Here is a 13,505-nt window from a genome sequence, read left to right as displayed (position 1 = left end):
AAATGTTTTGTTTATTTTTTGCCCATTAATGTAAAAAAATAACTGATTTATAAATATGATTAAATATTGCTATATTTAAGAATCTGTATTTTTGGCTATTGTTTACAATAATACAATTTTATTATTTTTTTACTATTCTGTTATTTTAGTGAACACTTCTGTAGAGCGTCTTCAAGAATCTAAACCAACTCCATCAATTCCCCCACCTGGTAAGTTTTTTTGAGAGGTCCAGATCCAGTACTTGCAAATCTAACCCTTTCTTTTCTCAGATCATAGGTTTGTCCAATCATTTCTCAGATCATTTGCTTTTGTCAAATCATAGGTCTAAGAGTAGTTACATTGAAAGAACATAATTTCTATGTCAGAGTTGAGAATTTCTATGAAATAATTATAAGGATGCACTACTGAGAAGAATAAATGAAAAACAAATTAAAATAATCTGAGAATATTTCCTAGAATAGTTATATCATTGAATCACTTAGATGAAATATATTGAGGAGGAAATTTGTGTTTTCTAATTGAAAATATCCTTATACTGGATAGGTACATTATATGGATATTCTGGAGTATATATACATGCATCTGCTGGAGTTTGTATAGGGAAACATGTGGAGATGTTTCTTTGCAAGTCTTGAAATGTATTTTCCATGTGACTTCAAATGGCAAGAAGTAAAAATACAGAAGAAATAATCAAAATAGGCGGTTATCCTGTCCTAGTTCTTCCAGAATATACCTGTGGTTACGTATAGATCATTATTTAGGTATTTTAACTTGTGGCACTGTGGTGTCCTTTAGAAGGGGAGGGGGGCAAGGGAGCTATATTTACATTGTTTTGTACTTTGTGAAAATAGTTTTGTGAAAATAGTTTTGTTTTTTAGTCAGTTTGCAAATTAATGGAGAGTTTTGTTACTATACCAATATTCTGTGATCAACTAATTCTTTATTTTCCTTTTAAGTAATGAAAAACAAGCAAGCAAAATGTTTAAAAACAGTTTATTGATTTGAATTGTAGTTGAATAATTTTTTTTCTAATTATTTCTCTTAGTTTTTAAGCCTGTCACAGGGAGACTAAATGGAATTTGTCTGTGAAAAATGTAGATAATTTTTCTTTTTCACCAAATACAAAAAATTCTGAAAATGCCTCTGTGGAGAAAGGGCATTATGTATCAAGCTTTCCATAACTTGATGAGGAATGAAAAAATCATGTAGTGCTCCTTTTCAACTATGTGTTATGACAAGAATTAGTTAAAAAAGAAGAAATTATTGTATTATTGCTAATTATTTTATGGCAACATTGTTTGAATAATACAGAGATTTCTTTCTAAACTATGCAAGGTTTAGTAGTTCATTGCTTGTAGCTTCCTAAGTTAAACTGTATGGTTGAATAATGTGTAGACAAAAGTAATAGTATATAAAGTATAGAGAATTAGGGATAGCATTTTGAACAATTAATTCTTTTTCATTTAAGCCAGCCTCATTACACCAAAACAGTAGTTCTGGTTCTGGCTAAGAAGTCTCACAGCATGTAGTTTAGCAAGTGCCCTGAATTTAAGATTTAAGTTTTATGAAGTTTATTGCTGCTAAAGACTTACCCACCAAGCTTGTCAAGCATTAGTTCTTTGTGCATTTGCTTTCATTTGTACTGAGCACAGTTCCTGAGGAACACTTCTGTGAACATTAGTATTTTTTGTACTCTGACAATTTAAATCAGCTCATTCAGATCTTTCATAATTTCTTGCTGCTTCAAATATGAAGTTTGTGACATCTTGTGAAACTTCTCAAGATAGAAAAGGCTATTCCTGCCATTGATACACAAAAGATTCACCATCAATTTATTATGAAACCTCAAAGAAGGTGTTCCCTTCAGATTCCTTTGCTGATTACTATTTTATTTATCTCTGCAGGTCTCTCTGTCTGTCCCCTTTCTTCCCTTCTGGATTGTTTTTTAAACTTGCCTTACCTAATTTTCTGGAGGTTAGCAGAAGTTATGGTGTTTTTCCCGAAGTTTTCAGGACTCCTCAAGGGATTGACTTTCTGAATTAAGACATCATGGCTGCATCTCATGCCTTTATGAAAAGGAAAGCACTTCCTGGTAACTTCTGTAGACAAATTTATTTAGCACAGATCATCACATAATTGCTTGCATATAAAATATCTTCATTCTTTTTTTAAAAATTAATTCTAGAAAAGGCTCTCTAATGTGAACTTAAATACACTTTTCAAAGCCACTCAGATGCTTTTGCATCCTAGTATTCATTCTGCACATCTTAAATCGGTGTTATGAAAAGATACCCAAGTTGCAAATATGAGTTATCCTAGGTGTAAAGTAGCAGAATAGCTATGTTAGTCTGATGTTTTTGTGTTAATATTCCTGACTTCTTGTGAAAGATAGTAGAGCTCCTTGAATGCCATTCTGGCAGAACATTCTTCTATCCATTTCTGAGCTACCTATAGGGTTTTGTGCAGATATAACTTAGGTCTTACTTTCAAATATTACTTCAGTCTCACAAAAAGGCAACAGATTAATTACAATTTATTTTTTAAAATAATATTTTAAAATTAGGTTTTGGCTTCTATATTACTTGAAATGTTGATACTTGTTCAGTATTTAGTCTTTGTAAAGTCAATGATATTAGGTGGAATTGAAGACAGTAGTTAAAAAGCAAAGCTACCAATTAGATTGTTCATTAAAACCTGTGTCTCGGTCTGCGAACATGGTGTGGATACCAAGGCTCAACTATCACTAGGGACATAGCTGAAGCATCTGAGGAAAATTTGGTTAAAGTACTTACACTTCCTAGACAGTAAACAGAGAAAAGGGGCACCTTCAGAGTTTGGTTCAGCTGAACTAAGATCTGAATGCTCTTTGAAGTTGCCTGTGTCCCTTCAATGACTGTAGAAGAAGTCTGAGGTGACTGGGCTCCTAACTTAGGAGCCTCAGGTAAGTGTCAAAAAAAAATCATGCTTAGGAATATTGGTTTGAAATTAATATTTCTGCTGCTTATGTGCAGTATGTGGCTTTCTATTGATCAGTTAGGAGAAAAAATATATTAAATGCATTAATTGAGAAACAATGGTCCAAATTACAGGTATCACAGATTAGGTCTGGCACCTCTTTGTATGTGTAATTTGAGTATAAATTAAAGGAGCATGAAATAAGTGTAGCCATGGCTTACATTTTACATTTTTTCCTAGGTTGTTACATTGCAAGTACAAAGTGTTTACTGTAGATGACACTACACCATTGATAATTTTATTGCTTCTGTTCAGGCTAAAAGTTTTTTAGCATTTTATATTTCAACATAAGTAAATGGGATTTCTTCTTTAAATGTTGGCCAGAAGACTGCTTTTCCAGTAGCACTGTCAGAATATTTTTAACTTGTAGATAAGAACAGACAAATAATATATGATATGCATGAAACATACACAGCTGGAATCCTTCATTATTGTTAAATATATTTTCCTGTTCCACCTGTGTAGAAATTGTCTTCAAATGCTCTTTAAAACAGATATTTAATTGTTTCCTAAAGTATGCTGGGCACATAATTTTTCAGTAATATAATTATCCACTGAGAAATTAAGGTAACCTGTACTTTTGATACATCTCATCTGTGTCTCCACTCATACTAGCTGTCAGAAGAGATACTCTGGAAGATATGGGATGATAGACACACCTCTGCTGGCCTTAATGATGGCTAGAATTAATATGTGATGATAGATGGCCAGAAGAAGCACATGTCTGGTAAACATAAGGAGAGGGCTCCTTAAGGGAGGTCATCTCCGCACCTGCCTGTAAACCAGAGTAGTGGTTTTTCTTAAATGTGATTCCATTGTGATGTTTAGTAGATATCTCTTAGAATATGTGTACAGTGAAAAGAAAGAAAAGGCTTTTTTACATAAGGGAAGTTGGTGTTGTAAGGTGTTGCACTCCCTCCTGCCTTAGCATTTGATCTCTTCTGTTACCATGCAGTAAACAACATTATTACACATAACAGTAATGTATCTTAGGTCTGCTCATGCGGCTGTTCTTAGTAGTTCCTGTTTTTTCATCTCCTCTGTTTCTGATACACTGAGGAAGAGAAGCATGTACCTTTATGCCTGATCAGCAGACCATTTTCAGGTCTGAGTTCTGGGGACTGGGATTTTCCTGTTACATTAAGTCACTTGGCAAGGGCTTGTGCAGAGATGAGTCAGCCCCTTTAAGCAGAGAGCATTTGAGTAAAGTACAGGTAAAACAAGCATAGATTAAATCCTACTACACAGCAGCTGTCTTACTGATTGGTAAGTCCAACCAAGAAACTCAGAGGCCTCAGTGCCCATGCAGCTTAATTAAATCTTCCTAGAACATTTCATCTGTGCTTCAGGCTCTGTCCTTCTAAACAGACACATTTCAGGCCCAGGAATGCTCTGACCAGTGATAAATTTTACACCCTTAGAGATTAAAAGACCAGAAGCCCATTTGTCTCTCAGAGTTTTGCTTTTAAATAAGTTTTCCTAAGATACTTGATATTTGCATCTTGTTAATGATTTGTGCTGGTATAAGAAGCATTTTTTTTAAAACTTCTTATTTAGTGCAAGTTCTGTGGGAGCAAATCTTAAGTCTGATAATTGGCTTGGAAAAGCAGGTGAGAGGCTGAATATCACCACAGGCATGGAAAGCATGGAGAGACCAGCTCCCATACCCAAGCATTTATGCCACCAGATTTAATTCCCTTTATTGAGGAATACTGGAGATGTGGCAGTGTCACTTAGCTCCAAATGCTCATTTCACTGTGATTATCTCTCACAGAGCATCCATGTTTGTCTACCCATAGAGCATAGCAACCATTTATAATGCAAGACGTTTTTTTTGGTGAAGGATGGCGATAATGCATGTAGGCCCAAAATACTGACCAATAAATTGTTTTCTCTTATAATGCCTGTAGTTGAATGCTGAAAGTACAGTTTGCATACCTGTTTTTATTGTAAACCCTGCAGGACACTCAAGCTCTAGTTTTCATTGATAGCAATTAATTTGTAGAAGGTGAATATTAACATTTTAAAAACCTGAATTGGTCTACATATAATCATTTTCAAGCATGTCTTATAAGTTAATAAAGTAAATATACTGTTGTCTGACTTCATTTTTGTGAAGCAAATTGTGCCTGACAGCCTATAGAATGATAAATTCATTGTGTTTAGGAAGCTGTTTGCAGCACAGACATTTCAAGAATTCTTTAAAACACATGATAATACTGAATCTTACTCAGTTGGAGTGATTGAAGATTTTTGAAATTGGTTTATTGGGAATTATCTCATATATATATATATACACAGATATATATGTATGTTAAATCTGTCTTGCACGTATGGACTCAGTACTTAATAACTCTGGAATAGTGAGTTAATATATTTTTCCATATATTTTTGAGGTTCACTTTGTCCATTTCACTTGTCTTTTTTAAACTTTTAGTATAAAATTGGACATAAACAATATCTTTAAATGCATCTCAAAAAATTTCTTCTTATGAGAAATGAACATGAATATTGATTTATGTAATCCTGGGTGGCCCTGTCATTGTAGATGTCTAAAACTACCCTACCTGGCCTACCTGGTGCCATTCCACAAGTTGTGTGATGTATCAGTCAACCTTGTGCTGACAGTTTAAAACTCTGATGTGTCTGGGATGACACCATACACCTGTGTTTGGACAGCAGAATCACTCCTGAAGTGACTATTGTATTAGGGGCTCCTCTATAAAAATGTACCCCTGAGGCACTGAAGAGTCATGTTGCAGCGGGTTTGTGATGGTTAAGCAGGTTGTCAGCAATCAAGAAAGTTGACATCAGTGTGGTGGGTTTTTTTCTGACTTTCCCTCTCTGGACCTTGACCTTTTTCTGTCCTTTTTGTCTGGTGTTCCTGTTCTTCCTCATTATTAGAGCAGGCACCCTTGGTGCATATGCTGGAGCCCATAGAGGAGCTTTCAGAAGAGGAAAAAGGTAATGACTGATTCAGCTCAAAATATGCTGGCATGTGTTTCTTGAAAACAAAAAATATTATTTGATACCTACAGTATTTTTCATTGTATTTCATTATATTTGTGAGATTTGGGTGGGAATATTGTTTGTGTCAGTCTCCTGTTTGCTATTGCTTATAAATATTGTGATTTCCTTATCTAAGTTCAATGTTTTTATGAAGATCTGGCTAATTTCTTAAAGCAGTCACATTCTATATGTCTAAAGGGATTTGAACTAAGCAGAGCAAAAATGATGGGGAAAAGCCCCTGACTAGGAAATTTTTTTGTGCTGACACGATGGCAATATAAGCTCACTCCCTTTTTAAACTCTACATAAGCGGATAAAGAGTTCAGGTGGAAGGAGGTTGATGGTGGAGGTTGGAGCTGCCACCTTTCATGAATGCATCACAGATACTTTTACAAGTAATCTGACTTGCACCTACCCATAAGGAGCTACAGCTCCAGCCAGGGTTGTGCAATTCAGAGTAAAGTTGCATAGCCCAGCATTGGCAGCTCTTGTGCCTCTTCTCAGGAGACCTTGGAGAAAGCCACATTTACAGTGACAGAACAGAAAGCACTGGTTCATCCTGCATGGTGTTCTTCTCCTGAAGGCAGCTAATAGTACCTTAGGTGAAACGCCAAATAAAAATCTCTTCTGTGTGTGAAAATCAAAATCAGTCTTGAGCCCTACAGCCAGTGAGTTTAAATTTCAAAGAAATGATGCTGTTTTGAAAACAAAATTGTTGTTTGAATACGTCTATGTGTTGGGAGGTTTCCCCAGGGAAAATCCAGTGCCTATGAACAATCTGAAATAAAGACTGTTTGCATTTTTGACGTTCCTTTTGCTGTTTCTCTTGCTTGCCATCTTCTCTCTTGATGGATTGTCTTTGTTTCTTCTGCTGTGCCTAAAGGCATGGCCTAAAGTGCATAAGAGAAAAGAAAGAATGCAGTCTGAAAAGATAGACCAAGATTTTTTTGGTTTTGATGACAGTCATTTGTAAGGGAGAGTGTGAAAATTCTTGACTCATAACATCATTTTCTAGGATTATGTAGGAGCTGAGACAGTGGACCAGATGTAAAGTCCCTTGTCTCAAAAGTTAAATCTAGTATTTGGAGATGAATAAGAAAACAGTCCCTTAAATAATTGCTCTGGCAAAGAGGATTTGGCTTGAGTTAATTAGCAAGAATTAATATTGTCATTAATTAGGATAATGCTGGATAGTCTTGTTACCCTTATTAGTATTTAGCAATTAGGAATTTAAAATTAGTTTAAATGTATCTATTTTTTGTAAGGATTAACATTGGAAAGAGATAGGATTTTCAGAAGGCTCCTGGGAGCCTTCCACTTTAAAATGTCTCATTTATGGCTTTCTGGGAGGATTTTGTACTGCATAATGCCATCTTGTCCTGAATGGGGATAGTCAGATAGCCCTGTGTTTCCTCAAGACCAATAGTTTGCCTCTTCTAGGACTCAGTTCTCCAGATAAATCAGTTTTAATGTCATCTCTGTCAGGAACTGAGTTGTCCACACAGTTCCCAAAACCACATGAGATTTCAGCCTGATTATGTCCTCTTCAACACAGATCTAATAGTATGGCAGATGGACTCTCTTTCAGTTTTCAATATCTATAGCTCTTTCCAGGACCCCATGGGAAGCCAGTTTCTCAAAACTGCCTAATTTGTCATTTGTGCATCTTGAGGTTTTTTTGTCTCCTCTTTGGGGTGCTTGTCTTTCCCTTAAAGAAAAATGAAAAGTAAATGGAACTGCTTTCTAATAAGCTGTCGTTGTTTACAAATAGAAAAAGAGGCACATTTGTTTAAAAATACAATATTTGAAAGTCACAATATGGAATTATGCCTTCATTCCTGTGCTTGTCTATTGGGTAGCAGATGACTTTGCTGCCCTTTAAGGCATACTGGGAAGAGACAAACTCCTGCCCAAGATTTTCCTGTTATTTCAGGGGAGTTGGGAGTGTGGTTTACAGCATGCTTTCCTGGGATGTTCTATACCCTTAGCCAGCTCTGCTGGCCACTGCCAGACAGAAGCAATCATCATGGTTCCACAGATTATTGCTTCATTTACTTTAAGTGGCATTCAGTAAAATTTTGTCTTGCCAGTGACAGTTTACAGACAGGTTCTAAATGGGTGTGATTTGCTTCTTTACTTTCCTGTATGACCCAATAATACTTTGGCCTAATTTAAATGTCAGTCTTCATTTTAGATAGAAGAATATGTCTAGATGATTCTTTATTGCTTGCATAAGAGTTTTTTATTGACATAAGTGTCATTGTTGACACTTAAAGCAAGGGAAAGAGATAGGAACTTCTTTTTCTGGTTTTAAGCATGTATGATGTCACAGACGTGCGTTGAAGAAAACACGACACTGAACTTTGTCCTTGAAAGATTTTTGAAGATGACTATTATCCATCATGTATTTTCTGTGAAACAGTCTGCCTCAGACAAGGTTTTGTCTTTACCAAGACTTTTGAAAGTGTTAGAACTTTGCAAAGGTTTCGTTTCAGTAGATGATTTTATCGGAGAATGTCATGTTGCTTGAAGCTTTTTTTAAGAAAAAGTTTGTAGTATTCTTGTTCTGATTCCTGCTAGAATTCAGCTTTTCTTTGAAATACCACGTTTAGAGAACTTAAGTATCAGAAGATAGTCTCTCTTTATTATCAGAAGCTTTCAAGAACAATGCTAAAAATAAAGATCTTTGTTCCCAAATATTCAGTGCTGTATCTTTACAGTGATTCTGTAATGAGCAATAAGATACTTGTGGTGGTGAGTACAATGTGCAGAGGTACAAATTCCAAGTGAGCTGGCTTTTGTAAGCTTTTTTGTAAACATTTTTGAAAATGACACAATTCCAGGTAGATAAAAAGTGCACATGTAGGTCTGTGCTGGTTCTAAAGAACGCATGCTTAAGTGCAGTTTTTAATTGTCTCGTGTAATGTGGATTTTAAAAATGTCTCTTAACAGCATTTTTCCTTCTTATTTCAGAAATTGAGAAAATTGATCTAAAACCAGACAGAAGTAAGCACTATTTAATAAATGCTCTGAAGTCTGATCCTTCTTTAACTAAAGAATTGCGAGTTGTTTTGGAGCAAGCTCTGGAGGAGAAGCTGGAATCCTTGGGAATTAAAGCAGTAAGATATTGAATTATTTAAAAGAAGGGTAATCTTTGTACCACTTTTCTTCTGTTCTCTTTCACTCCTGTTTCACTCACTACAGTTCTCAACCTATAAAATCCAAAGCTAAATTTCCGTGTTTTAAATAACTGTAATTCCTTAACCAGTAACCTGAGGGGATGGCCATCAAATTACAGCTGTGGAGGATATGGCTACGCTTGTAAGCAATGTTACCAACTTCTGTGATTTTTCTACAAGCTTTGTGATATCTGAAGTCTAAAAGAGTGTTTACAATACAATTTGTTTCCTTAGGGTGTTCGTGGAATATCAAGTGATCGCTTAAATAAAATTTTGCGAGCTATTGAATATGCCAGAGAACGCAAAGGGAAGCATGAGCCCGCCATTCAAGGAATTCGAGAGCGCCTTGAACGTCAAGTTGGCCTTCGGGTTGAAGAGAGATCATTATCTTCTAGCAGATCTGATGCCTGTGCTCATCTTCCTGGCGAAGGTTACAGTGCATTTTGGGCCTTATTTCATTGCCTTACATTTTATAACTGCTGTTTAAAGTTTTATTTGACAACATTTCTCTATAGCTGCTTTCCTGCTTTTCCATGTCAACATTCTATATAGTTATGGCCAACTAAACTGTTTTCTTTAAAGGGTTCTTGACATGGTGTTTAACAGGAAATATCTTAGCTCTGACAAGATACATAGTGTTGTGTTGGGAGTGTAGTGCTTTGGGAAGCAAATAAACCCCCTTGCTTTCCAGCTGGTCCTCACACATCTGAATGGCTGAATATGGCTGTGCTTAATTTCTGATTTTAGCCAATTCAACATTTGAAGTCTGATCATGTTCCCAGGTGCACCAGTCATATGGGTCACAGTCTGAGTCTGGTCTCGTTTTGTGATCCCAGATTCGCCAACAGTGACGCCTTAGCCTCAATCCCTCTTCCCTGGCTGACTGCAGTAATGAGGGTCATCCAGCCTTTGCCTGATAACCTACCACCCCCTCAGCATGCCATCATGGCCACGTAATCCTTAGCTACACATCTCTTGGCTACACATCTCATGGAAGTCCCTTCATCATGTATCTCATCGCTGCAGGCCTCGTTCTGACATTATCCACCCCGTGACTACAGAAACACCTTCAATTTGGTGCCCCTATCACACCTGTTTAATGGATTTTTGGGGGGCCTCTGTAGAGCAATTGCTCATACCTCTCCCCCACACCTTTCATTATACCACACCCAGACTGTATATGTTTCTGACAGATCATTATCCAGATTTTTATGTCTATGATAAAAACAAAACATATTAGAGTCAGGATGAACATAGCAACAGCAGGATGAAGTAGTTTATTGAAAATTCTTCTAGCTGTGAGTGACCATCTGAAGAGGGAGTCCGACCACTGATGCTGTCCATCTTCCTTCTTACTGTATTCTTAATGAGGTCCTAAGTCAAATTGATTAAATGCTACCAGGACTGAAATTCCCTATCAAATTCAGTGGCATTGAGGTCACCTTTCTAATTTCAGTGGGCAAAGTGCCCTCATCTCCTTCCCTTATATTTGCTGTCACAGTAAATTTCCCAAGTGAGAAGTGTGGAGGAATTAATGTTGCACTCTAGTTACTGTAGTTATTAGCTTCCATAGATAGAAGTGAGGGTCTCTACCCTGCAGGTCGAGCTTGTTGATGTGTGAACCAAATTTGGTTCATGATGGCAATAGTTGCTTCTACAACAAGGATAAGGAGTCCTCAGATTATTAACTTGATCTTCAGTGAAGATGTGCTGGCATCATTCTCAGTATCATTTCTGGAAAATGAAGGCAATACAGCTTTCATTGGGGTTTGTCCAGACAGGTTATTCCTTAGTGGCTCAACTTGTTTAATGGCTTGGACTAATGATGAAAGTCCCTTTTCCAGCTCAGAATATCTCTGTTCTGTCTCTTTCAATGCAGTTGGGCTGAATCTCTCTGGTCCATCAGGGCCAGTGTGAAACAGGCTGCAGTGCCATGTTGTCAGCAGAATCCCATTCTGCTGTAATAGGGTCCCTGGGGGGGTTGTGGGACCAAGCTCCAGAGCTGCTTCATGTGTTGCTCAGTCCACTCCCATGACTTTCCCTTTTTGAGCAAACTGTACAAGGGATGGGCAATAATAGAGAAACCAGGGATGTTTGCACCAATATCCTAAATTTCCCATTAACTGTTGTAATTCCTCTAATATAGACAGATTCTACCTATGCTCTGTTTTTCCAAGGTATCAGAAGCAGCTCCATTAATCTATCAGGCTCTGAGGAACTTAACCTCCTTTGTGCCCTTGACACTTGGATGTAGGAATGTCTAAACCTAAGGCTGTTAACCCATTCTTCCCCTTTTCTGCTGCACACACAACCTCCATGGCGCCTTCTCTACTTGGTATTGTATTGCTGTGTTGCAAAAGTGTAACTACAGCCCCCACACCAGGTGCATGAACAGTCTGTTAACCCTAGGTCTGGTCACATTCCCAAGAGCCAGTCTATCAAAATACGTAGTTTTTTGGATTGCCAGGAGTATATATACACACATATTACACATACATATGTGTATACATACACACATGTATATATACATACATCTGTACACACACATATATATATATACATTTGTATATATGTTTATTAACATTAACTTTTGGTAGTTGTTTATAGCACTAACAATACAATTGCAATCACAAGCTTAATTTCCTGGGTCAAAATGCTTGGCATAGCCAAGGATTAAATTATGAAATGTGTCTGATCTCTGAGGACCCGCTGTAAAGCAAAGGGGTTTATTTTTTTCCAAATTGCTGCACTTTTTAACCCAAATCATGGTAACTCTGAATTGCTTGGAAGAAAAGAATTGCATTTTTTCTTTTTTTTTTTTTGTGAAACTATAGTCTGCAGAATTTTTAATTGTATAAATTAAATGTGAAAGATATTGAATGTTGATTGTATGAATGACATAGATAACTTTTCTTGTAGAAAAACATAGGTGCCACCCATTGGGAATTTCCTCGCTTGCCACACCTCCAAAATCATCCAAGTGGTCTCCATCAGCTGTCCACCCACCTGGACAAAGAGCAGTCATCCCTGACTATAGTTCTACACCAAAGTAAGAGATGCTAATCTAAAAACACTCATCCCTCACATAACAGTACTATGTGTTTGGGGTTTTGTGGCTAATGTGAACATTTCCTCAATTGTAAGAATTGAGGAAAGAATTCACAAAACTTCCATATAAGCTTTATGCTTGCTATCAGTCTTGAAATAACTTGTCTCATTATTTTTAGCCCCAGGAAGATTCTTGGAAGTGGAGCTTCCAGAAAGACATCTAGCATCACGTATGTTTTGTTTCTTTGCCTTTTTGAAGACAAAATTTTTGTTGACATTTTTGCCACACAAAAACTATTATTAAGCTAATTCATAAACATTGTCTGGGCTGCATACAATCATTTTTTGATTTAAAGTGTTACTCCATTTGAGTGTGTTATTATAATCCCGGAAAGATAGCATGTTGTTCTTTTGGCACATGTATTCTTTGTTGTGGTTGAGAAAAAGATATTCAATAAGATCAATAACTTGGTTTAGTTTTTCTCTCAGATGCTTTTTCTGACTGTGTTAATAGCATTTAGAGACTTTGGGATCTAATTTTTTTGTTTATTGATATTTTCATAGTGCAGCCAAAATGAAATACAGTATTCATGTTCCGTTCACAACAGATGCATTACTTTGACACTTCCTGCAATGAAAAATTCCCACATCTAACTGTTGTCACAAGAGACTTTCTGTGGCACAGATTCCTTGACCCTGAAATTTGCTCTACCTGCTGATGCATGAAAGCCCATCTGTGTTTGCCTGGCAAGACTTGTTTTATATTGGTCTCTTGTTTTGTAAAGATGGTTGCGTAAATGGAAAGAGTCATGTGTGTATAAGAGAGTATTTGGGATAACTTTCTGAATTTAATTAGCAGCGTGATTTCTTTTAATTTTTTCTTTTAAATAGTTAAAATTTAGGGGAGATTCTGTCATTTTGCACTAGGAAAAATGCATATTATTGGAAAGGAAAATGCAAGGAAGCCTAAACGTGTATGCGTTGATGCACGCACTGAAACCCAGTAAGTGCTCATGTTGCATGTGGTTTTCCCTAGAACACCACCATTCAGTTCAGAGGAAGAAGCTGATGAAGATGATATGAAACAGTCTTATGTAGCACCAGAGGCATTGCAAAAGCAGTCAAAACCATCAAGCAGCATAGTCCATGCTTTTCAGAAGCCTTTTGGCAAAAGCAATGGGGATGGGATGGAGGAAAATGGACCTCAAGAAACCGGAACACCTGCCAAAACTTCCAAAGGTTTTTCACTGCATT

General features: G+C 36.7%; 1 protein-coding gene across 1 annotated transcript in view; it reads left to right on the top strand.

Moving 5' to 3' along the window:
- The window catches only part of DZIP1 (DAZ interacting zinc finger protein 1), a 36,351-nt gene that overhangs the window by 16,148 nt on the left and 6,698 nt on the right, over positions 1 to 13,505 (top strand). Inside the window, exons 10-15 of the mRNA XM_031059557.1 lie at positions 150 to 209; positions 8,998 to 9,143; positions 9,438 to 9,633; positions 12,123 to 12,252; positions 12,431 to 12,481; positions 13,288 to 13,490. Of these exons, the coding sequence (XP_030915417.1) occupies positions 150 to 209; positions 8,998 to 9,143; positions 9,438 to 9,633; positions 12,123 to 12,252; positions 12,431 to 12,481; positions 13,288 to 13,490 (786 nt within the window). The remainder of the gene's footprint in view (positions 1 to 149; positions 210 to 8,997; positions 9,144 to 9,437; positions 9,634 to 12,122; positions 12,253 to 12,430; positions 12,482 to 13,287; positions 13,491 to 13,505) is intronic.

Source organism: Geospiza fortis, unplaced genomic scaffold, assembly GCF_000277835.1.
Source record: "Geospiza fortis unplaced genomic scaffold, GeoFor_1.0 scaffold84, whole genome shotgun sequence".
Lineage (NCBI taxonomy): Eukaryota > Metazoa > Chordata > Aves > Passeriformes > Thraupidae > Geospiza > Geospiza fortis.
This window is presented reverse-complemented; position numbering and strand designations above follow the sequence as displayed.